Source organism: Ornithorhynchus anatinus, chromosome X5, assembly GCF_004115215.2.
Source record: "Ornithorhynchus anatinus isolate Pmale09 chromosome X5, mOrnAna1.pri.v4, whole genome shotgun sequence".
Lineage (NCBI taxonomy): Eukaryota > Metazoa > Chordata > Mammalia > Monotremata > Ornithorhynchidae > Ornithorhynchus > Ornithorhynchus anatinus.
Window position 1 is genome coordinate 59,470,131 of NC_041753.1, and position 26,684 is coordinate 59,496,814.

General features: G+C 42.7%; 1 protein-coding gene across 1 annotated transcript in view; it reads right to left on the minus strand.

Annotated features, from left to right (window-relative positions):
• ALDH1A1 (aldehyde dehydrogenase 1 family member A1) overlaps positions 1 to 24,792 on the minus strand; it is a 75,772-nt gene extending 50,980 nt beyond the window's left edge. Inside the window, exons 1-2 of the mRNA XM_007667019.3 lie at positions 24,622 to 24,792; positions 3,234 to 3,338 (exon numbers count right to left, since the gene is read on the minus strand). Of these exons, the coding sequence (XP_007665209.1) occupies positions 3,234 to 3,338; positions 24,622 to 24,717 (201 nt within the window). The 5' untranslated portion in view covers positions 24,718 to 24,792. The remainder of the gene's footprint in view (positions 1 to 3,233; positions 3,339 to 24,621) is intronic.
• Between the last annotated feature and the right edge of the window lie 1,892 nt (positions 24,793 to 26,684).

Consider the following 26,684-nt stretch of genomic DNA (forward strand, 5'->3'; position numbering starts at 1 on the left):
ACCTCATCCCTGCTCCATTAAAAATCCATCTTCTCTAAGAGGCATTCCCTTAAGACTCTCTCACCAGTCTGGTTACGCCACCTGATCAGACACTCTAGCAAACTCATGTATGTGCCTGTTTGTTATTTAATTGGCTACTTTTCTATTAGATAATTTCCATTTTTGCTTTCACTCTCTTACCTAGGGCATATTTGGCCACTTGTGCCTCCCCCATTAGATTGTAAACTCAATTGCGTCTTTTGTCTTGCATGTTTCCCTGCACAGGGGTTATTGATAATACCAAGGAAAAGACACGTAACAGTGCTGAGGTGTCTCCAAGTTAACTGCTTGCAAATACCCAAAGATTTGCTTGTGTGTAGGAAGCAACACCTCTAGTCATTTACTCTGATTGTTTCAGAAGGTAGATGCCTTCTTTGACTTGTAGCTGATGTGCCAGAGCATACAATCTTCCCCCTATAGAAGGTTTCATTTTGGCTTCTATACTAAGATGACCAGGCATCCTGCATTGTGCCATCCAATCACACTCTCTTAGTTTCATATACAGCCAGGATGGCCTCTTGGGGGACTCAGCCAGGGTAGTGGATGCAGCGAAACAATAGCAGAAGTGGAGGAGAGGCTTCCCAGCCATTTCATCTCCTTTTCAGTGGCAACAGCAGGCTTTGCTGTTAACACCCCTTCCGTGGCTGAACTGGCTCGTCTTGGACTCTCACTTGGAAGTTACCATTGTGGCTGGCTGGAACGACGTGCTTCCAGCCACACCAGAAACTCCAATGACAAGTCCAGCAAGAGCCTGTTCAGCTGGGATGTGGTGGCAGGGAATGTGATGGCAGTTTGATGAATAGCCTCCATTTCTTTTTCCATCTCCCTATCTCACTCCCTCTTATCTCTTCTTCTTTCCCTTTCTCCCACTCTCTCTCTCTCTCATGTGCTGTCTTGATCTTCCCCTTCTCCCCTCTCTTTTTGTTTCTCTCTGTTTTCTCTAACGGTAATTGTAGTGACATTATTGAGCACTTGTTGTTTCCTCCTTTCCTCTCTGTGGAGCTGCTGCTCAAAAAGAGCTGCTCTTTTCTTGATTGCAGGATGGCCTGTGCTGGAAGGCCATGCTGGAAACCGTGTCCCATTTTTCAGCTGAGATGCAGTATTGCCTGGATCTTTGTTTCACTGTGCACTTTAAATGTTTCTTCTGTCCCCCTGGCTTTCAGTTTCTCAGTTTCTCTCACCACACATCAGTTTCAGTATCCTGCTGTCATTCATTCTCATATGTTCCAACCTGCACAGGAGAACACAGTGTCAGTGCTGGAAGTCTGGCTTCATTCCACAACTTTATTGTTTGTGATCCTGTATTGTCACTTGTTATTGAATATGGTCCATACATTTCACTGGTATAACTGCTCAAGGCGTTGAATGTGGTGCCTGGGTCTGGTCCAGATCTCATAGCCATACAGAAGGTTGAACCGACATGTTACAGCTTTGTTGACCTTCGGTTTCATCTGGAGCCTGATACCCCACTGCCGCCACTCTCTGTTTGACAGTCTCCCAAAAGATGTGCTGGCCTTCTCAAGTCAGTTTTCTAATTCCTTGTCTATGGCTGCATCTTTGGTCACTGCACTGCCTGGGCAAAGACATATTTTTGTGACATCATTTGTCTCTGTGGTGCCAATATACATTTTGGGGTGTGGTGAAGGCCGATACTTTACCTTAGTTTTCATTAGGTAACATCACTCCCTAATGCCTGGCCGTTTTGGAGAAGCAATTTACAATCATTTGGTTGTCTTCTTGGGTGTGTGTCTCTAGGGAATCGTCTTCCGCATTGAGTAATTCTAGAATGACTGCTTCTTGGACTTCTGGGGATGCTCCTATTGTGTTGAGTTGGAAGGGTTCCCCACAGGAGCTGAAGCATATTCTAAAACCCGCATCTTTTTGATGCAGCAGTTGGATAGCTAAACAGTATGAGATTGGAGCATGTCAGACAGTGGCCCATCATGAACTTGCTTACATACATTCTTATGATCCCTCTCCCATAGTCTGATATAGTGGATGAGATGCCACTGTTTAGATCGTGGATGAATCCACTCCCGATGTTTTCTTTTGTTCAGAAGGCTGAAGATGTTGTCGGTCATCACAAGATGGTGTTTGATGCATTCTGTGGCAATTGCTGTTGTGTTTGCCAATCCCTTGCAGTCTGACAACTTTCTTCCATAGGTGGGCATCACTATCAATTCTAGTGTTAAAATCACCCATAATAATTACGTTCTCCAATGTCGGTATTCCCGCGATGCATCTGTCAGAAACATTCTTTATCTTCAACCTGAAAATATTGTAGGAGTAGCCAATTTTGCATTGGAAATTCATTCTATTCATGCTATGGACCTTTTTACTTGCAAATTTAACATTTTCATTCCTGTAAAGGTGAAATCTTGATATAACAAGTATGGCTCATAAAGGGAACTTTGGAGTGAGAGAAAACAAAAGCCTTACTTAATACATGGCCAGGTATTTAGTCAAGGATCTATATACCAAGTGCATTTTTGAGGAACTGTATAAACTCTTCCTATATCAAGGTTTCACTTTTGTCTGAAAGAACATTAAATGAAGTCATTATTTCTAATATTTCCAATATCCTAAAGTATGCTTTCTGCAGATTCAATTTGCCTGAGCACTTTATGACTCTTACAAGCCGGAAATTAAACACCCGATTTAGATCTTCACAAAGGCAAATAATGAAATCATCTTCAGAGATAAATGCACAATGAGGGGGCAACAGAGACACTGTTTGTCAATACCATTCATTATTTCTTTCAAATATGTGCTATACCTCAGTAAATCCAGTTGCCATTGCTAAATTATTTCGGGGTGAAGGTGAGGGGAGGTGTCCCATTTGGCAATCTTCCTAAGCATCTGTCAATTTCTTTTAGGAAGGTGTCTTTACCTGCATACTCACAGAGAGGATTCAAACACTGTAAACTCCTCCTCTATCAATAGATAAACCAGCTAAGTTTGCCCAAGTATGGGGATCCACAGAGCTGCTGGTTTCTAGAACTTTCCAGGTGTTAAGATGCAGGAAAACAAAACTTTTGACTGTGAGAGAAAAGCATTATTTTCCCTCCTCCGAACTCTGATTTAACATGTTGACGTCTTAACTGTTTATCTCAGTTTAACAGTGGTTACGAACCACTGAATGAATACATGGAAAAAATAAACTTCCACGTTGCCCCTCACATTAGGCGACTTACCTTATCTCCTTCTTCTACCTCACAGATTTTTTCTTCGGTCGCAGGATTATAGACTGGGAATTTCTTGCCACTAACTGAATTGTGCCATTCATTGTTAACGAATATCTGTTGAGAAATAAAGATAAACAGCAGAAAATAATGTAAACTCATTTGGTATCTGTAGGTACCAACAGAGTCCATGCTAAAATCATTAGCCTAGAAGATATTAAGCCCAAAATACCCCAAGTCCATTTCTACCTGCAATACTGTATTTGGATAACTGAGGCAGAATATGACGAACTAAGTCTAAAGGTAAGATTTATGGACATGGAGAAACAAAACCTCAGACACTGCTGCATCCCAGCTGAAAAATGGGAGTCACTTGCTGAAGAGAGTCCAGCATGATGCACTGCCGTTAAGACTGGAGTGGCTCCCTTTGAATGAAAATTTCACATGGGAAGAGAGAGAAGGAGACAAAAGAGAAAAAAGCACCAAGCACTACAAAAGTAAAAGACAACATAGGTAGGAACAGCCTTTTTGTGTGCCCAATGTGGCCAGGACCAGAAATCCCTCATTGGCCTTTTCAGCCACGCTCCTGCTCATAGGTGAACTTCACCATCAGGGGTGTCTTCTTCAAATACAAAGCACAAATATATGATATATTATACACACACAGTCAGTCATTTATCACCACATTCTTAGATACCACTCCAAATTTAAATTATATTCATGACTCCTAATTCTTTACATCCCCATCTCCCAAGGATACAATACATATTGGAAGAATTAGATTATCTGTTCAAAGGGGATATAGCAAAGAAAACAGCCACTATGTTAGTCTTAGGTGACAGGGCAAGAGCAAGCCAGAGAAAGCAATTTACTTTCTCACTTGCTAGATCCAGTCACAAGACTTTATCCAGCTGGGATTTAGGCAAAGGAGGCTCTTTATTTAAAAAACATGTTTTCTCTAACTAAATAAATTAAGAGGATATTATGACAGACCGAATGACTCTGTGCAGGGCAAAACAAATCCTCATTTCCAAAATTAATCTTAAATCCACATGTCTGTCAACAGCAGACCCTTTTCATTCGAAGCCAAAGGTGAACCTAGTGGAATGTAGTTCCAGAAAGACTACTCACATCTGCACTACTCACATCTGCACAGATCAACAAAGGACACCGTACTACCATAAATATATTACTCATTACTGGGTTTGTTACAATCTCATGGATTTTTATACATAAAAACAGTGGCTAGTTTTGGTATGGTTAACTGGATTACATATCCAGAAATTTCAAGAGCAAAGTGGGGCAAGTATAGACTACCAAGAGGGAAGCAACATGGCCTCGTGGAAAAAGTAGGGGCCTGGGAGCCAGAGGACCTGGGTTCATTCATTCAATAGTATTTATTGAGCACTTACTATATGCAGAGCACTGTACTAAGCACTTGGAATGTACAAGTCGGCAACAGATACAGTCCCTGCCCTTTGACGGGCTTACAGTCTAATCGGGGGAGACAGGCAGACAAGAACAATGGCAATAAATAGAGTCAAGGGGAAGAACATCTCATAAAAACAATGGCAACTAAATAGAATCAGGGTGATGTACATCTCATTAAACAAAATTAACAAAATAGGGTGATAAAGATATATACAGCGGACAAGTACAGTGCTGAGGGGGTGGGACAGGAGAGGGAAAGGGGGGAGAAGACGGTTTAGCTGTGGAGAGGTAAGGGGGGGGGGTAGAGGGAGCAGAGGGAAAAAGGGGGGAGCTCAGTCTGGGAAGGCCTCTTGGAGGAAGTGAGCTTTAAGTAGGGATTTGAAGAGGGGGAGAGAATTAGATTGTCGGAGGTGAGGAGGGAGGGCATTCCAGGACCGCGGGAGGACGTGGCCCAGGGGTCGACGGCGGGATAGGCGAGACCAAGGGACGGTGAGGAGGTGGGCGGCAGTAGAGCGGAGCGTGCGGGGTGGGCAGTAGAAAGAGAGAAGGGAGGAGAGGTAGGAAGGGGCAAGGTGATGGAGAGCCTTGAAGCCTAGAGTGAGGAGTTTTTGTTTGGAGCGGAGGTTGATAGGCAACCACTGGAGGTGTTTAAGAAGGGGAGTGACATGCCCAGATCGTTTCTGCAAGAAGACGAGCCGGGCAGCGGAGTGAAGAATAAACTGGAGCGGGGGGAGAGAGGAGGAAGGGAGATCAGAGAGAAGGCTGACACAGTATTTTAGCCGGGATATATAACGAGAGCCTGTAGCAGTAAGGTAGCCGTTTGGGTGGAGAGGAAAGGGCAGATCTTGGTGATATTGTAAAGGTGAGACCGGCAGGTCTTGGTAACGGATCGGATGTGTGGGGTGAACGAGAGAGACAAGTCAAAGATGACACCGAGGTTGCGGGCCTGAGAGACGGGAAGGATGGTCATACCATCCATGGTGATAGGGAAGTCTAGGAGAGGACCGGGCTTGGGAGGGAAGATGAGGAGCTCAGTCTTGCTCATGTTGAGTTCTAACCCTGTGCTGCCACATGTGTTCTGTGTGACTCTGGGAAAGTCACTTAACTTCTCTGGGCCCCAATTACCTCATCTGTAAAATGGGGATTAAATCCCATTCTCTCCTCCTGAGACTGTGAGCCCCATTTGAGACAGGAACTGTGTCCAACCTGATTAACTTGTATCTACCCCAGTTCTTAAAACAGTGCTTGACATAGTAAACACTAAATGTGTATCAAAATTATTATTATCATTATATAGGATTCAAATTTATTTACAAAATAGCAATCTAATCAGGAAGTGCCATCTTGAGGGAAACAAATGATGATGGTGATGAGGATGATGATGATGATGAAGCTGTTTCCTGTCAAGAATGATGCGTAAGAATTGACTATATTATCTAATAATAATAATGTTGGTATTTGTTAAGCACTTACTATGTGCAGAGCACTGTTCTAAGCACTGGGGTAGATACAGGGTAATCAGGTTGTCCCATGTGAGGCTCACAGTTAATCCCCATTTTACAGATGAGGTAACTGAGGCATAGAGAAGTTAAGTGACTTGCCCACAGTCACACAGCTGACAAGTGGCAGAGCCGGGAGTCGAACCCATGACCTCTGACTCCGAAGCCCAGGCTCTTTCCACTGAGCCACGCTGCTTCCCCAATGCTTATCTGCCATTCTTTCAGTCATATTCTGGTTGGGCAAAATTCAGATTCCCCAGCAGGTACTGAAGATGGTGCATTGGCCCAAAATTTGTTGAAAAAACAAAGTGATGGATTAGTGAAAAAGTAGCCATTCCAATAGGATTTAGATTTAAAGGATTTAATTCTGGGTTCTTTGGCATTGTTTCTCTTTGATTTCCAGCATAAGCCCTGTATAAGGCATGTTACAAAACTACCTTCTAGGAAATCTTTCCTCACTAATCCCCCTGCTGTCCTTGTACATGATCCACAATTGCCTCTTCAGCTCTCATCTACATAAATGTACAGACATGGACATTTTCCCATTATTTATGTTGTTGCTCTTTATCAATCAATCAGTGGTATTTATTGAGCACTTACTTTGTGCAGTGTACTTTACCTAGCACTTGGAAGGGTACGATGCATCAGAATTAGACACATTCTCTGCCCATGACAAGCTTAAAGTCTATCAATCAATCAGTGTTATTTATTAAGTGGTAACTGTGTGCAGGCACTCTATTAGGCACTTGGGAGAGTACAATATAACAGAGTTGGCAGACTCGTCCCCTGCCCTCAAAGAACTTCTTTATTGCTGTTCATGTTTTCTCTCTAATTATACACCTAAACTGTGAGCCCATTGTTGGGTAGGCATTATCTCTAATTGGACTTCCCAAGCACTTCGTACAGTGCTCTGCACACAGTAAGTGCTCCATAAATATGATTGAATGAATGAAACTCTTGTAATTTCCCTTAGTGTTTTGTCCTGTGAAGGGCTAAGGTGAGTCAGGTACCTTGGTTTTGGCAGGTAAGACCCCAAAGAAAGCTGTCTTGGAAATGCAACAAGCTGGTTCCGGAGATACCAGAGCAAGACAATGGCTTGTAGGAAGGAAAAAAGGGTTGAAGGGACTAAGGTCAATGGGAAAATGGATATGACAGGAGTTTCACTATTTTGTGACTCTCTACCCTCTCTCTCTCTGAGGCTTTTGCTTCTCTTTTCTTTTTCCTTACTCCTTCTCTTCATGCTCCTTACCACTCCCTCACATGCTTAGACAATTACTACCATCTTCTGTAACCTCCAACTCCTAAAACACCCTTCATTGTCCCTTCCTGGACTTAAAAGAATCTGGTCAATTTATGCATTACACAAAGTAGACACTCAAAGCGTCGTTGGTACTGATGGTTTCATAATAAGCCCACATCTCTCCTCTCCTCAAAAACCTCTGCTGGCTTCTTGGGTCTCTCAACATCAAACAAAAACTCCTTGTCCTTGACTTCAAGGCCCTATACCAATTCACCCCACCTCACCTATCTACTTTTTTACCTGCTCTTCCCCAAACTGCTCTATTTGTTTCACCCAAGTTGACCTTCTACCTATACCTCATTCTCAATTCTCCCACCTCCATCCCCTTGCTGAATTTGTAGCCTTGGTTTGGAATTCCTTCCCCTCCAAGTCCAACAGACTTCAGCAATCTCTACATACAAAGCCCTCCTAAAACCTCGCTTCCTCCAGTAAATTTTCCCTGATGAATTCCCAGCATCCTGTCATATAAACCCATAAGCCATCCTTAGCACTTAGGGTCTTCCTTACATCCATCCTAAGCACTGTTGTATATATGCTTATTCAGTTAGTCATCTTTTTTATGGTATTGGTTAAGCACTTACCATATCCCAAGCATTGAACAAAACACTGGGGCAGATATGAGATAATCAGGTTGGACATCCCTGCCCCATAAGGGGCTCACAGTCTTAGTAGGATTGAATCCCTATTTTACAGATGTGGAAATGGAGGCACAGAGAAGTTAAGTGACTTGCCCAAGATCACCCAGCAGATAAGCAGACTATTTGTCAATATTTGTTATGTCTGTCTCCTCCATTAGAGTGTCAGCTCCTTGTGGTCAGAAAATGTCACTTCTTTGTGTTGTATTTTCCCAAGCATTTAGTACAGTGCATTGCACCAAGTGGGTGTTCAATAAATACCATTACTACCACTACCTGTGTGAACTAAGTAGAATACAGAGAAACCAAATTGTTGATTTATTCCATTGACAGACTTTAAGGAATGACAGGAGATGAATGCAGGCTAAGCTTGCCTAAAATTGGTACAGTTGGAAATTTTAATGATTTGGTGGGGAATTTAATGAGATAATTAAACAACCATCAAAAAGTAAGTGGTGAAAGATGTGAAGTTTAACAATGGTGAACTTCTGACTGGAGATATGACTGCCCTGATTGTACACCTTTCAGTTTCCTTCACACTAGGCTGACAAGGGGCTGCCATCAAGTCAACATTCAAACACTGAGTGTGTTCAAATTAACAGTCGCAAATTTACATGGTTGAGCTTGGTCTGTCTTTGGAAGTCCACTCTCATTGGATTCAAGTGACCAGAAACAAACTCCCTTTGGAGGGTTGGGGACTGAGTGAGGGAAGAGAAAGAAAAGAAAGGGAAGAGTAACAGTGGGGACATGAGGGACAGCTTTTTCCTTAAATCACAGTTCCCCAGCAAATCTGACAAAAAGAAAGGCAAACTTTACAAAGATTGCTTTATACCTGTGGCCTGATTTTCTTTAGCTCCGTCTCATTTTCTTTTAGGTCCTGGGATTGGGATAATTTGTTGCTCTAATTTATCCGCACTATATTCTGAATATACATTAGGCTTCTCTTCCTTGCTAGAACCCTTTCCAGGGATGTAGACTTTACATTATATGTGTACATCTGGGTTCATGATCTGGGCAGACAACTAGAGTGTACACAAATCTCTCTTTGGAGATTAAAATAAACTTCCTGTGGATCATCAGCACTAGCCTCAAATGATAAAACAGGCTTATCCAGCATCATTAAAAGATCTCAAAATAATCACAAAACCATATAGGAACTGCATTGCATATTCAGTTCTAACCTTTAGAAAGGAAGAACACTGTGTGCCAAATCTCAGTTTTGATAATGGCAAACAAGCACGAAAACATAACGGGAACACCAAGGTGCCTAGGCAAAGAAAAATGTTTTCTTAATTTAGAAGAGAGCAGAAGATTTAAACCGTCTATGTCAGATTTTTAATCCCTATAATCTTTGTAGTAAGGTCACTAATTAGAATTTGAATCACTCAGATAATGAAATGTTTTTCTCTATATTCCAGAGTTATCAACTATCAAGGCAAAACATTACTGGGGGAAGAACCATCAGAAGAGTTTGATTCTAACTACTAACCCAACAATAGTACTTGTTCATAGATATATAGGTATATAGATATACCTGTACTTGTTCATAGATATATAATAAAGAAATATATTTCACCAGCCAGGGATGTATCTGATTGCTTTGGCAAACACTGTGTGCAGCATGGCCTAATGGAAAGAGCAGGGGCCTGGAAGTCAGACCCAGCTTCACCACTAACCGATTGTATGACCTTGGACAAGTCAATTAATTTCTCAATGCCTCAGCTCCTTCATCTGAAAAATGAGAATTCAATACCTGTTCTCCTTCCTGCTTAGACTCTGAGCCCATGTGGGACCTGATTATTTTGTATCTAGCCTAGTGCTTAATACAGTGCTTGGCACATTGTAAGCACTGAACAAATATCACAATTATTAATTATTAACATTAATAATAACAACAATCACTCTGTCACCCTCCCCATCCTTGGCACTGAAGACATTGCTTTTAATATTTTCAAAAAGCTGTTAAAACTTACACCAGGGAGCAGCAACTCAACCATGAAGTGTATGTAGTTACCTGGATAAAACTTTGGACTGGTAACCAGGGTTCCTAGCTACTAGTCAGAACCCTTAAGTCCCAACTAATATTCTTAATACTCTCTGGGTCTCCATAAAAACATTAGTACTTTTTGAGCTCTTCCTCTGTGCTGAACACTGTCCGAGCACCTGAAAAAATATGACAGTGTTAGTCAACATGGTCTCTGCCCTCGAGGAAAGCTTACAATAGAGCAGGAGAGTCAGACATTAAAATCCAGTTCAGGAAGGACAAACAAAGAAGACATGTACATAAGTGCTACCCAGGAGAGCATTTCAAATGCCTCAATTTCTCCATCAGTAAAATAAAATTAAAATCACCTGCCTTCCTCACCTTAAAAAGTTTGGCAGAGAATAAATATATGGTCTAGTGGAGAAAGCACAAGCTTGGGTGTCAGAAGGACCTGGGTTCTAATCTCAGTTCTTCCACTTGCCTGTTATATGACCTTGGGCAAGTCACTTAACTTCTCTGGGCCTCAGTTACCTCACCTGAAAAATGGGGATTAAGATGGTGATCCCCATGTGGAACACAGACGTGTCCAACTTGATTACCTTGTATCTACCCCAACACTTGGTACAGCACCTGGTACATAGTAAACGCCTAAAAAAAAAGTGTGACCCAAGGGTGGATTAAAAATGCCACCTGATGGTCAATTGCAATTCTGTGAATTTCAAGTTTTCCTCTAGACTGTAAACTCATGTGTTCTGGGAATATTTCTACCAACCCTGTTATAATGTACTCTCGCAAGAGCTTAGTACAGTTCTCTACACACAGCAAGTGCTCAATACATATGATTGATTGATTGATTGATAAATAAGACAGCGGGTTCTCAGATCCCCAATTTTCCTCTTCCTCTGGTGCGTAGGAGGAAAGGGCAGCAGCATGGCCTAGTGGAAAGAGAATGGGTCTGGGAGTCAAGGGACTTGGGATCTAATCCCAAATTTGCCATTTGCCTGCTGTGTGATCTTGGGCAAATCACTTGACTTCTCTGTGCCTCAGTTTTCTCAACTGTAAAATGGGGATTCATTACCTGTTCTCTCTCCTTCTTAGACTATGAGCTCCATGTGGGGCAGGAATTATGTCCAATCTCATGATCTGATATCTACCCCGGCATTCAGAATGGTGCTCTCACTGTGCTTCGTTCTCGCCTGTCCCGCCATCAACCCTTGGCCCACAGCCTACCCCTGGCCTGGAACGCGCTCCCTCCTCAAATCCGCCAATCACACTTCCCCCCCTTCAAAGCCCTACTGAAGGCTCACCTCCTCCAGGAGGCCTTCCCAGACTAAACCCCCTTTTTCCTCAGCTTCCCCCCCATCGCCCCGACTCACTCCTTTTGATCTACCCCCCTCCCCGCCCCACAGCACTTGTGTATATATGTACATATCTATAATTCTATTGATTTATATTAATGCCTGTTTACTTGTTTTGATGTGTATATATATCTATAATGCTATTTATTTATATTGATGCCTGTTTGCTTGTTTTGATGTCCATCTCCCCACTTCTAGACTGTGAGCCCATTGTGGGCAGGGATTGCCTCTCTTTGTTGCTGAACTGTACTTCCCAAACACTTAGTGCTCTACACACGGTAAGCACTCAGTAAATACGATTGAATGAATGAATGCTTGCCATCTAGTAAGTGCTTCACAAATACCACAATTATTATCATTTTTGAAATGGAGAAAACATTCCCCAACTGCCAGCATCCTACACGGCCTCCAGCAGAATGAATTTAGCTGATTTTACCAAGATGACAGTTGAGGAATGGGAGCCACCACAACCTGAACAGGCGAATCAGTGCCTTGGGGCACCCAGCTCTGTCCCTTTTCAGGTGCGCACAGCCAGGGAAGAGCAGGAGCATGGTGTTCACCACACTTCCTGTCATTAGGCAGGACAGAAATTTTATCTCGCTTCTTTCAATTTCACTCTTAGAGGAGAGAGAAATATTCACTGTTTATATGAAAAGCACTTTGAGCTCTTTGGAAGAGTTATATAAATTCTAAGGACCAATTTATGACCTCAACCCATTTGACTAGATAACAGTGTTAAGAACAGGAAAAATCATACTTCTCTGAGTTATTCTTGCCCATGCATGGGCTGGCCATTCTATTAAATGTGAGCATTATAACCCTGCCAGTGAGACTAAGGGTCTCAACAAGCAAGGTTTCCACAAGCCCGGGGAAATGGAGGGATAATCAATCAAATGAGCAAGGATATTTATTGAGCGCTTACTATATGCCGAGCACTGTTCTAAGCACTTGGGAGAGCACAATCCAACAGAATTAGCAGACACGTTCCCTGCTCATAATCCAGATGGATTGTCTCAAGTTTCCAGAATTCATCATTTCCCTTTGGACCCGGCCCACAGAACAACTTTACAGTCTCTTTTTTTCTAACTTAATTCAGTTCCTCATCCTCATAATGGCCTGCTAGAGCACTACCAGAACAACTGGGGTGTTTCAGAAATCACACTTCAGGTGAGAAGATAAAATGATTCTAGAAAGACGTAGACAATAAGATGATATTATACTGGTTGGGCAATCAGTTTGGACAGACGACATCAGATAAATCTCACTTTAGCTGATTCCCTTTAGCACAGTTTAAAAAGGTGTCACAAGCTGAAAATATGAATACATTTCGGGTTCACTACGACACAGAAACTCCCCAGTTGTAAATTGAGGTCTAAATTGGTCTTATACTTTAAATATTTGCAGATGACCTAAGTTTAAATGACACTTTATTTGTCTTCATGCTCCTTCCTCTAACTGTACTTGAACAAGCAAGACAGGCCATGATGGTGAGTTAAAAACAGAGCTCATATGACATTTAATAAACAAATGGTCAGATCCGGCCAGGGATGTACTTTCTGAGAATTAAGTTTAATCCCTTGTGAGAAGCATTAGCTCTTTCAGGCCACTGGATATTAATTAGTAATCACTCCGGGAGCACAGTATATAAAGGAGTGGAAATAGCAGCGTGGCTCAGTGGAAAGAGCATGGGCTTGGCATGGGCTTTGGAGTCAGAGGTCATGGGTTCGAATCCAAGCTCTGCCACTTGTCAGCTATGTGACTGTGGGCAAGTCACTTAACTTCTCTGTGCCTCAGTTACCTCATCTGTAAAATGGGGATGAAGACTGTGAGCCCCACGTGGGACAACCTGATTCCCCTGTGTCTACCCCAGCGCTTAGAACAGTGCTCTGCACATAGTAAGCGCTTAACAAATACCAACATTATTATTAAAAGACTCTTTCCCATATACTTTACTGATAGGGAGTGGGTATTTCTTGGTAAGATCTGTGCAACAGGAAAAATGGAGACAAACTGAAACATCCCAGTACGGAGAGCTGATGAGATAAAGCAGCGTGGCCTAGGGGAAAGAGTCCGGGCCTGGAAATCAGAGGACCTGGGTTCTAATGCCAGCTCTGCTGAGTGCCTGATGGATAACCTTGGGCAAGCCACTTAACTTCTCTGTGTCTCAGTTTCCCCCTCTGTAAAATGGGATTCAATACCTGTCCACCTACTTACTCTTGGCACTCCTTGCCCCAGCAGGAACAAGACCAGCAGAGAAAAGAGAGCACGAGTGGTACGGCATAAACTTGGCCCTGAAGTTTCATGACTGAGGCTCATCCGTCACGTTAAGTGGGAGACTCCAACATCATCATCATGATAATTTATTGCACTGGAACCATTATTTGTTCACTGATACCCCTGTGAGCAAAAATGGTTGTGTTGGCAAACTACTAAGTCTCTTCAACTCAGTAGGGGATGAGAAATCAAGGCTCCAAAATTTCTTTGCTTGGGAGCCATAGCTAGCATATCCCAGGGACAATAAGAAATACTTGGCATCCATTTCCGAACATCAAACATATTCTATGAGAGCATGTTGAAGAAGTTCAGTATGTAAGCACTATAAAAATTTTCAAATACTCTTCAACTAGCAAGGTTAATGCTACTAGAATCTAAGTGCTTGCATACATAGTGACTTCTTCCCAATCAGGTGGTTTACTGAGAGTATAGTATGCTTACTACACCCTCACCAAGTACTACACCATCAAAATGGAAGACAGATAAGAAAGTTTCATTGGCCATAGAACAAGAATGAAGAATATTTTGCACCTCCTTCCTACTGGGATTTTGTGGGAGATCTTCAACTACTGAGAGAACATTGGAGATGTGAAAATGCAGATCAAATATGCAAATATTTGAGTTTCGATGTTTGTTTCTGCAAGTCAGTCTTAATTTTTTTTTAAATTTTAAAAACAACTTCAATGCTACAAATGGTCTCAGTGTTACAGAACAAGCTATCAGGCAGTTTCCCCATGGATGTCAATGGCAACTGCTAACCTAGATTTTTGGAGATGCTACCATGACAGTGACCCACTGTGTGATCTGTGATTTCATGTAAAATTTGTGCCCCATTTAGAGTAGAAAAAAATTCCCCTTTGCAGATAGTAGTACTAGATACTTCCGCACCAAACTAAGAGAATTTTTTGTTTCTGGAGATAGACATATGAGGGCAGTGGGGAATGGAGTTAATACAGCTCATGACCTCTTAGTTTAATTGTGTGGATGTGGTCAAATATACTTTTCCAATACATCCAAACAGACCAATGATGTCTAATGATCACCGATTGTGAGCATCGGGTGGGTCAAGAGATGTGTCTAATCTGATTGGATTGTATCAGCCTTTCATTCATTCATTTATTCAATCAGATTTCTTGAGCCTTTACTGTGTTCAAAGCACTGTCCTAGACACTTGGGTGAGTACAATACAGAAACAGACACATTCCCTGCCCACAGTGAGAAGCAGCATGGTGTAGTGGATAGAGCATGGACCTGGCAGTCAGAAGGACTTGGTTTCTAATCCCGGTTTCCCCAAGTGACTGCTGTGTGACTTTGAGCAAGTCAGTTTTCTTCTCTGTGACTCAGTCACCTCATCTGTAAAATGGGGATTGAGACTGTGAGCCTCATTTGGGACAGGGACTGTGTCCAACCTGATTTGCTTGTATCTACCCAGCGCTTATTTGCAACCCAATGTCGCTGAGTGGGATATGAGGGACATATGATGAAAAGCAACATGACCTAGTGGAAAGAGCAGAGGACCTGAGTTCTAATCCTGGCTCCACAACGTGCCTGCTGTGTGACCTTGAGCGAGTCACTTAAGTACCTCATTTTCCTCATCTGTAAAATGGTGATAAAATGCTCATTCTCCCTCCTTCTTAGACTATGAGCACGTGGGACAGGAACTGTGTCCAATCTGATTATCTTGCATCTGCCCCACTGCTGAGTACAGTGCTTGGCATATAGTAAGCATTTAACAAATACCACAATTATTATTATTATCATTATTATTAGAGGGGGAGATAGACATTAATATACATAAATCAATTAATAAATTACAGATCTATACATATGTGCTTTGGGGGTGGGATAAAGGATGAATGAAAGGAGCAAGTGAGGGTGACACAGAAGGGAGTGGGAGAAGAGGAGAGGAGGGCTTAGTCAGGGAAGACTTCTTGGAGGAGATGTGCTTTCAAGAAGGTTTTGAAGTGGGAGAGAGCAATTATCTGATATGAGGAGGGAGGGAGTTCCAGGTAGGATGTGGGCGAGAGGTTGGCGGTGACCAAGATAGAGTGAGAAGGTTAGCACTAGAGGAACAAAGTATGTAGGCTGGGTTGTAGTAGGAGAGTAGTGAGGTGAGGTAAGAGGGGACAAGGCGATTGAATGCTTTAAAGCCAATGGTGAGAAGTTTCTGTCTGATGAGGAGGTGGATGGGCAACCACTGGAGTTTCTTGAGGAGTGGGGAAACATGATCTGAACGTTTTTGAAGGGAAATGGTTTGGGCAGCAGAACGGAGTAAGGACTGGAGTGGAGAGAGACAGGAGACAGGGAGGTCAGCAAGGAGGCTGACACAATAATCAAGGCGGGATAGTATAAGTGCTTGCGTTAACATGGTATCGGTTTGGATAGAGAGATAGGGGTGGATTTTAGTAATTGGTGAAGGCAGAACTGACAGGATTTAGGGACGGCCTCAGCACTTACCACCGAGAAGCACTTAACAAATGCCATCAATCAATCATATTTATTGAGCACATAGTATGTGCAGAGCACTGTACTAAGCACTTGGGAGAGTACAAAACAACAGAATTAGCAAACACGTTCCCTGCCCATAAGGAGCCATCACTATTATTGTCATCTACTTTCCAGAACACTCACTTTTTAAAAAATGGATTTGTAAGCTAGAACAGGTGCTTGATTAAAATACATACATGTGTTTGTTTTAGTTTTTCCAAAAGTGAGGCATTTTTCAAAACGATTATTTCAGTTAGTCACCACAATGACCTATGAAAACGATCTCTTTGGCGACATTACTAAACCAACTGCCATATAATGGAGAAGGACAGGCAAAATAATTTCAGAAAGGAGAAAGATGGATATGTGTAGGAGAAACTATACTGCTTTATAGTACCTTAGAAGCTTCTCAAATTTTAGAGATTCAGGTTCTGCTCACGTATTTAGGTAATGAGGTACATTAACTCTTTCAGGTCACTAGACTTCCATAAGGTCTCCTTAAATTTTTAATTTACCACAGGAGAGCAACTTGAATTCTGAAAAGAATGGAGAGAAATGGCTTCCAAAGGTTAAACCAAGCTCCAATATATTAGATTTGATTTCCATTTTCAACTGATAATGTCATTTTCTTTCAAACGAAGGAAAAGGAAACCAAATAACAGGTGTCAACTAGAGGAGAAAATGCTCAGAAATCCTCAATAATCCCTTCTTTGCAATCTTGATCCCTTGGAAATGACTGCTGAGTAATCTGACACCACTTTGCAAAATATAATAATAATAACGATGATAATAGAGGGCAAAGTAGGAGAGAATAAAAGGAAAGAAGTATTTTGGGGCTAGACAGATCTTGGGAAAAAAAAAGAGACAGAAAAGAAGAGAAGGGAGGGAGATGGCCAGCAACCCTGAAATGTTAAAAGATCTGGGAAAATGGGATATATCTTTGTCCCAACTACTTCAAAGTAATCCTCTCAGACCTGCTGACATTTTGCCAATTCCACAAGAGTTGGTCATCTTTCTCTTACTGCCACACTCCCCTCCTCTAACGCCAACCTACTCTCTGTTCCACCACCTTGTCTATCCTTCACCGACCCCTTGCCTACATTCTCCCTTGGGCCGGGAACTCCCTCCCCCTTCATATCTGACAGTACACTACCCGCCCCACCTTCAAAACCCTCCTAAAATCACATCACCTCCTAAAGGCCTTCACAGACTAAGGCCCATATTTCCTCCTCAGGCCCTCCCATCTGTACCGACTAGGCACTTGGGTGTGTAGGTCATGGGTTCTAATCCCGACTCCACCACTTGTCTGCTGTGTGACCATGAGCAAGTCACTTCACTTCTCTGGGTCTCAGTTACCTCAGCTGTAAAAAGGGGATCGAGACTGCGAGCCCCACATAGGACAGGGACTGTGTCCAACCTCATTTGCTTGTATCCATCCTAGCACTTAGTACAGTGCCTGGCACCCCTTAAGTAATTTGATACTAACTCCACCCCCACAGTACTTAGGTGCATAGGCTTATACTCCAGAGAAGCAGCGTGGCTTAGTGGAAAGAGCCCAGGCTTGGGAGTCAGAGGTCATAGGTTCTAATCCTGGCTCATTCATTCATTCAATAGTATTTATTGAGCGCTTACTATGTGCAGAGCACTGTACTAAGCGCTTGGGGTGAACAAGTCGGCAACAGATAGAGACAGTCCCTGCCGTTTGACGGGCTTACAGTCTAATCGGGGGAGACAGACAGACAAGAACAATGGCAATAAACAGAGTCAAATAAACTGACAGGAGATGAAGAGAGACCGATTAATGTAGTTACTTCTAATAATAATAATGTTGGTATTTGTTAAGTGCTTACTATGTGCAGAGCACTGTTCTAAGCGCTGGGGTAGACATAGGGGAATCAGGTTGTCCCACATGGGGCTCACAGTCTTAATCCCCATTTTACAAATGAGGTAACTGAGTCCCAGAGAAGTTAAGTGACTTGCCCACAGTCACACAGCTGACAAGTGGCAGAGCTGGGATTCGAACTCATGATCTCTGACTCCAGAGCCCGTGCTCTTTCCACTGAGCCACTGAGTGGCTGCTACTTCTGTCACTTCTGTCCACCACTTGTCAGCTGTGTGACTTGGGGCAAGTCACTTAACTTCTCTGGGACTCAGTTACCTCATCTGTAAAATGGGGATTAAGACTGTGATCCCCACGTGGGACAACCTGACGAACTTGTATCTCCCCCAGTGGTTAGAACAGTGCTTGGCACATAGTAAGTGCTTAACCAAAACCAACATTATTATTATTATTATTACTATTTCCCCTATCCCTAATCTATTTTAATATCTGCCTTCCCCTTTAGGCTGTAAGCTCCTTGTGGGCAGTGATGACATCTACCAACTTTGTTGAACCGTGCTCACCCAACCACGTAGTACAGGGCTCTGACACAGTAAGCGCTCAATAAATGCCACTGATTGATTAACTGTCACCAACAAACCCAACGTAGATCATCCAATTGCTGCCATCTGTTACCCAGGTAAAGCCATTCAAAGAGTGGTTCTTTATTGGTCTGGACTCCCCACAAACTCTCTACCTCCACTCTGTTGATGCTACTTTAAATCCAGCTCCTCTGTGCCCCTACCAACCTGCTACACTGGTCCCACAAAATGTTATACCTGCCTTCCTGTCTACCTGAGAAGCAGCGCGGTGGAGTGGATAGAGCACGGGCCTGGGAGTCAGAAGGCCATGGGTTCTAATGCTTCCACCACTTCTCTGCTATATGATCTTGGGCAAGTCATTTCACTTCTCTGGGCCTCACTTACCTCATCTGTAAAATAGGGATTAAGACTGCGAGCATAATGTGGGACAGGGACTGTGTCCAACCCGATTTGCTTGTGTCCAACCCGATTTGCTTATGCCCACCCAGCATTCAGTAGAGTGCTTGGCACATAGTAATCACTTAACAAATGCCATTGTTATTATTATAATTCCCGTAATCCCCTCGTTGTGGGCAGGGAATGTGTCCATTTATTGTTGTACTCTCCCAAACGTTTAGTACATTGCTCTGCACACAATAAGCACTCAATAAATACGATTGAATGAATGAATGAAAGTAGAGGAGGGAATAAAGAGTACAATTTAATATGTATTTCTGGTATATTTGAAATTAGGTCCTAGATCCACATACCTCCAGGTAGTTCAGAAAGTATTTCCTAAGCCCTTCAGCTTGAGTTCATGAAAACCAGATACTAGATTTCAACCCACGGGAATCTGGACCTTGACTGGAAATAATGAAAGTGCTCTGGAGAATGAAGACATTCAGGTTATTTCAGCCATCTTTTGTTTTGGTGAAAGAAATATTATCTCTGAAAAATGAGTTAGCTTTGTTTACCACTATTCACGTGGATTTCCCATAGATTTTTTTTAACGCTTTATGAACAATGATAAAAATTTATACTCAATTCTTCCCCAGTCTTGAAGGCCATGTTCTTTCAATCTATTTTAGCTCTATTTTCCAGAGGAGGAAATGCATTATTTTTTCCTGTTGGTGAACTGGCTTATTTCTCCCAGGATTTTAGGTATAAGCTTTTCAAAGAACCACAGCATTCTCAGAGATGTAAGTGTGTTGGAAATATGGAAGCTGAAAAAGAATCACGGTCACTTTGACTATCATAATTCCCTACCTAACCACATACACCTTGGGAGTCTAGTGTAGACTTTCTAGAGATATTTAAACTAATTTATTAAACACGTTATTAATAATTCATTTAGGTCTTAAAAATGATATTAGTTCATAATATTGGAGAAGCAGCTTGGCGAAGTGGATAGAGCATGGGAGTCAGAAGGTCATGGGTTCTAATCCCGGCTCTGACACTTGTCTGCTGTGTGACCTTGGGCAAGTCACTCTACTTCTTTGTGTCTCAGTTCCCTCAGTAGTAAAATGGGGATTAAGACTGTGAGCCCTGTGTGGGACAGGGACTATGTCCAACCCGATTATCTCATATCTACTCCAGCACTTAGAATAGTGCCTGGCACATAGTAAGTGCTTAACAAATGCTATTATTATTATTGTTATTATTATTATTATTATTATTATTATAGACCTGGGAGTCAGAAGGCTACTTTATTGTCTCCTTGAAAGCCAACTACTTGCCCACTGATGGGCTGATAATGTCTATTTCCCCATTCTCCACTACTATTGCCCAACTTCTCTCAGTTGAGGGAGGGGGGAAAAGCCTGAACAGAGAGCTGCAGCTCTACATTGCTGTGCCGCCCACGTGACTGGGATGTGCTAACCAAGTGATCACAGCTTGATATCACTGGGCCACCCACGTGATCACAACGTGCTGCCCACGTGACCGCCACGTGATAGCCCTGTGCCATTAACGTGATCACAGCATGCCGACCCTGGGATAATAGCTGATACCACCGTGCCGCCCACGTGATCGCAGAGTGCTGAGTATGTGACCACCATGTGCTATCTCCGCATCGGGCTACCGGGATGGTCCATGCCGACCACGGGACTGCCGTGTGAAATTCCTCCCTCCGCCACTGCTGACCACATGACCCCTTCGTTAAATACCCCTGCCACCCACGTGTCAGCCGGGTGATTTCCCCGTTCTCTTGAGGCTTATTCATTTTATATGTGTGTATGTGTACTTATTCATTTTATCGTCCCTATCTGTGATTATTTTTATATTTGTCAACCCCATTACAGTCCAAGCCTCTAGCCTTTTCCCCTAAATTCCTAATTGCTCTCTACAAACATACTGTGAACTTTTCACCCATTAATTGAATCAAACCTATGTTTAGCCTGAAACCCCTTGCTTTAATAACAGATTCTTGTCCCCTTCTTTTCAGCTGGGGTTTACTGATTAGGCATCAGTAGCCTTATTCACCCTTACATTCAACTTGTTTCATTTTTTGGTCAGCCTGATGATTGCCCATCGATGGGCTGAGAGCCCCACATTCCCCTGTTCAGAGCCCAGCCCAGTAGATCCCAGAGAGGAAGGGGTTTGAGAGGTTTCGGTCATGAGAAGGGAAGTTGGCACCCTGTATTTGCCCCCCTACACCTGGCGGGGGGCCAGGAGGCTATAGGATTGTGCCAGAAGTAAGGTCCGCAGAGCCCTCCCTCTTGTCCCTCCTCCCTCACGCTGGAATCCCGATGGCAAAGAAGCAGGACAAGGACTCATCAGGGCGATAACAACAGTCTCCCATCAACAACTAACAAGCTGATAAGGCTGGGCCATTCAGTCTGGACCCATGGACGGAGGGACGGATGCTTTAATGCCTCACTGATCGCAGCTCAAAACTTGAGGATTTCCCCCCAACTGGGAGCGGCCAAGGCCCAAGCCATAAACCGTCCAGTGGAAGAGCTGATGCTCGAACCCAGGTCTCCTGACTCCCCGGTTGGTGCTCTTTCCACTAGGCAGGTGTAGGGATTAGCTACAGTTTTAAGCAGTGTGGCTCAGTGGAAAGAGCCGGGCTTGGGAGTCAGAGGTCTTGGGTTCGAATCCCGGCTCTGCCACTTGGCAGCTGTGTGACTGTGGACAAGTCACTTAACTTCTCTGTGCCTCAGTTACCTCATCTATAAAATGGGGATTAACTGTGTGCCTCACGTGGGACAACCTGATTACCCTGTATCTAGCCCAGCACTTAGAACAGTGCTCTGCACATAGTAAGTGCTTAACAAATACCAACATTATTATTATTATTATTACCCCCATTGCCATGGATAGTTGATTTACACTAAATCTACACTCAGGACAACTCGCTATGTCAGTGTGGGGTTCAGACTCCCAAGCGATTACTAATTTCTAAACTGACAAACAAGGTTAACCAGCCCTCTTTTTTCCCCCGTTTCATCTTTGCATTCACCAGACCCCTGCCACTAAGATTTGTCCAGAATAAATTTTTTGGGGAGGCAGGAAGATATAAAGTTCCTGGCATTTATTTGAAGTTCACTCAGAATTATATATGCAATTGCAATCTCTCATGTAAAAGATGCGTTGGTCAGTGAACCAGATAATAAAATAATACTGGGAGTCTTCTCACGTAGAGACTCATAAAAATAAGAGAAGCAGCATGGTGTAATGGACAGAGCACGGGCCTGGGAGTCAGAAGGTCATGGATTCTAATTTCAGCTCTGCCACTTGCCTGCTGTGTGAACTTGGGCAAGTCCCTTTGCTTCTCTGGGCCTCAGTTACCTCATCTGTAAAATGGGAATTGAGACTGTGAGCACCACTGTGTCCCTCCCACTTTGCTTGTATCCACCCCAGCATTTAGTACACTGCCTGGTACATAAAAAGCGCTTAATAAATACCACAATTAATTAATTAATTCGACTGTACTTTTTCAATGCATTAACTTACAAATGCTAGCGTACAGAGGAAGCAGAAGTCACCATGGTCCTGAACTGTTTTAGGGCTCATAACCGGTCTATATGTTCAAATTCTTAATTTTGTTGCTTTTTCCAAATGTGTTCATGCTGAATCAATCAAGTGAATAGGAGATGTAAACTCACTCAGTGGCTCCCTTTCCCTTTTTAAAACTTTGGTTCATCATTTTAAAATCGGACAGGCAGTCACTGGGCACACATCTATTCACTCGACTGATTCAGCATGAACCCATTTGGAAAAAGCAGCTAAATTAGGGATTTGAACACATATAGGCAGGTTATTTCATTCAGGAAAGCACAGGCAATAAGAACAAGTCCTTTGAGGTGCAATTTCAAGAGAAATGATTTCATAAAGTGGGATAACTTTTGCAAAGCACAAAGTATTACTCCAGTGGGTCAGATGCCAAAACGATCTGAGTTGTCATAAACAAGATGACATTCTAAAGTAAAACAGCCTGTTGGATATGGAAATATGGATGACTTTTAAGCTCATGTGTGTTCTCTGATTACTGCTGCTTATTTGGCTTCATTATAAAAATCGGAGGGAGGATATACTGGGTTGGCCAAATTTTGGGTTAGATTACAGGTAAAGAAACAAAGTGTTGAGGAGTCCCACTCAGGCAGTATCCTTCGTATGAATGAATGCTACAATGTAGACTGAAGAGACACAAGTGTCTGGAAACACTGCAGCTGTTTTTCCACATATTTAGGGAAGACAGATTGCTTTGAGGACGTAGTCTCAACGCATTTGTTGCAGAGTAAGTGCAAACAAGCTTAGCCCTTTTACTGGGAACCCTTTTCCAGCTTAGGTATTTTTGAAAGGAATATCTTCAGCTGTTAACATCCTGGAGAACTTTAGACCTGTAACAATTTTTAGAACATTTTAAAGTACAGTACTCAATACTCACCAACTCTCCAGGATTGGCTGTTGCCAGAGGAAGAAAGAGTGACATTATAACAACGAAAAGATTTCTGAGCTTTAATATTTCCATAATCACCCAAACGGTTATGCAAAAATCCCCTTTCCGGTTCTTCATCTGAGAATGATCACTGATCATTACCACCCAATGAATTTTCGGTTGGCTGGCTCGTTTTGAAGAGAGAACTGGCCACTTACCAATTCTCAACACACTGCCTTTCTTACCTTCTCTGTGCCACTGGAGGGTTTACCTGAAATTTTTGGAACCCATAAACTTTAAAGGTTTTAGATCGGAGTTGTGTTCAAAGTTTGGTGATTTTGACTTACAAGCATTTGTGTACTGGGGTGTGAAATAAGAGCTCAGGGAGAATTTTAGGATTGGTGAAGGAGGATCCATTTCTCTTTTGATTCTGGCTGGGTGTTACAAAGACGGAATGGACAGGGTTGAGAGCAACTCTGCATTTCCAAGAGCATTTGCTAGATGTAAGTGTATTCCTGGCTAACAGTTTGCTGTTTAGAAAAATAAAGGGGTTTATTTCCTCAAGTGAACCATATCACTGATGTGAAGCCTACCTCTTTAGGCTTTTGGGAAAGGAACTATTTCCAATTAGCAGATGTATACTCAGCTTGTACAGTAATGTTGTGACAGTATTGTTTTTAAAAATCTCTTTTTGCATGCTCTGTTTGCTTGTATGTTTGCTTTCTTTAATTGCTTCTCATTGAAAAAACAAAACTCGTCAGAGTTTAGTTTTCTCTAACTTTGCATTATGGTGGATCTTTTGTAGAACAAGAAAGTATCACCATAACAAAATGTACCACCCAGTAGTCGATTAAATCAATTCCCGTGAAATTTACAAACTCTCTAGGGCATTTTTTTTTTGTCAGCAAGAGAACTGTCAGCCAGTTACAACAGTTCCAGTATCAAATACAGGTTAAAGTTGCAAATAATTTGTTCTGCCCAACTTCCACTGTTTGAACAAGACGCTACATGAACCTATGTTACGCATGACTTTCCTTTCCATGTTTATATAAGACTCTTTACATAAGTCTTATATAAATCAACGTTGTCCTCATTATAAAAATGTATTTTCTCATATACCCGAGGCAAGATAGCAAACATGCGTTATACTAACCTTAGTATACTGGATTTTCCAATCAGCGAGCGGGGCAGGCAAAGTTGGAGCAGGTCGGTTGCCTGGGGTCTGTTTTTTCACATTTGCAGATGACATTTCTAGGCTAGTTCCTGAAATACAGGTGAAATGAGGTATCAGCCAAGCTCAGTGATTTTTGTCCTGACTGAGCACTTAGCTTTATTTGTGCCTTTTTGTCTGAACTGGCTAAGGTTTATTTGCATGCAGGAATATGATTGGATGAACAAACTCCGAGCAAAAAAGAAAATGACACTACACTTATTTGTAACACCTAGAGCAGCAGGGCTTTGACTTTAGACTTAAATCCTTAGGAAACCATTTCTTCAGAACTCAGGTCTCTTGGGGAGACAGTAGAGTATTTGCAAAACACACTCACTGGCAAAGCAGAAATCTGTCACAAGACTATAAAGCCGCCTTGATCTCTAAAGTTAAGGTCATTTTTTCCTTTCATATTTCTATAGTATTTTCATTTCCCTGGGAGCAATAAACGAAATGGCCAAGACAAAAGCATTGCTTCCTACCCATTTCCAGAGAGTCAAAAAAGGAGCAGACCCACATGCTAACTTTTTTGCTGAAGTGGAGTATTCCCTATATAAGGGAGAGAGCTTACAGTTTGTCGTTATTTCTCCCCACCTGATTTATCTTGGCCGAAACATTGCCCGGGTTGGGGGTAATGTGAGCTGCCGTGGTTATGCCCCCCAGAACTGTGCTGTGCACCGAGTAAGGGTCCAGTGAATAATAGTGATCGATTGACCTCTAATGATATGAACCAAGAGCTTGCTTGTATGGATCATCTTTTTTTTTAATGGTATTTGTTAAGTGCTGATTAGGCGTCAAACACTGATCTGAGCACTGGGGTAGGCACGAGTTAATTAGGTTGGACCCAGTCCCTGTCCCGCATGGGGCTCACACTCAAAGAAGGAGCGAGAACACCACGTATCCCCATTCTACAGTTGAAGAAACTGAGGCATAGAGAAGTTGAGTGATTTGCCTAAGGTCACACTATAAGCAAGCGACAGGGCCCCGATTAGAACCCAGGTCGTTCTGAATCCCAGTTCCGTGCTTTCTCCACTAGGCTACGCTGCTTCTCGTAGCTTATCATCAGGGCTAACTGATGAGGAGGTCGTGCCCACCTGTATTCTCGGCTTTCCACTTGTCCCTGTTTGCAAATGAAAGGAAACTCCTACAATTGCCCCCCCAACTCTCGTTGGTTTCCACACCCCCATCCATAACTCCTCTGCTCCCTATTTCCCCTTTTGGGGGGCGGGGCGGGGGGAGGGAGGGAGGGCTGGGAAAGTGACCAGAGACAGGATGGTGATCTACTCCAGTTCTATTCAACAAAATGTGTTTTTGTTTAAATGTGCAATTTCATAACAGCTGTTACATAACTCATAATGTGGTGGAATATCCATATCCGGGTAGCTGAAATTTACCACACCTCTACACTCCCAGATAGAAGTTGTTTATCCAAATGCCAGGACCTTGCAGTCCCAGATAATTGGTGAGATTTGGCCTTCAGCTGAATGCCTTGAAACACACTTGGCATGCATCCTTGTTTTGTGCCCTATCACCACCATCTCTCATGTCTTACTGACTAGTGACACAACCACAAATTGCTTTAGAATCCCCTTTACACTGTGGGTTTGCTGGTGTGCTGGCATTTATTTCAGCTTCACAGTGTGGTTAAAAATAACTATCAGTTGGCAAAATTCTCACCAGCCCTTGCTGTTCTCCATGTCACAGTGGTAATGGATCTGATGGCTGAGGCGGGACGGTGAGTCACATTTTCACTTTTTACAATATTTCTCTTTAACTTCTCTGTAGCCTAAAGTTTTTAAAGCTCACCTTACTTTTAGTTTTTTCCTCACAGCTCCTGAAGGTATAGACCTATGAAACACCAGCTTGCAGGGTGGAAAGGGTAGAGCTTCCAGGAAACTATAACCCAAATCTAATTCCATGAGACAGCCTGTTAGGTGGTGGGGAGGGGAAAAGAAGGAAGGCAACAGAAAAATCCTCTTCCTAGTTGTCCATAGGAACTCTCATGT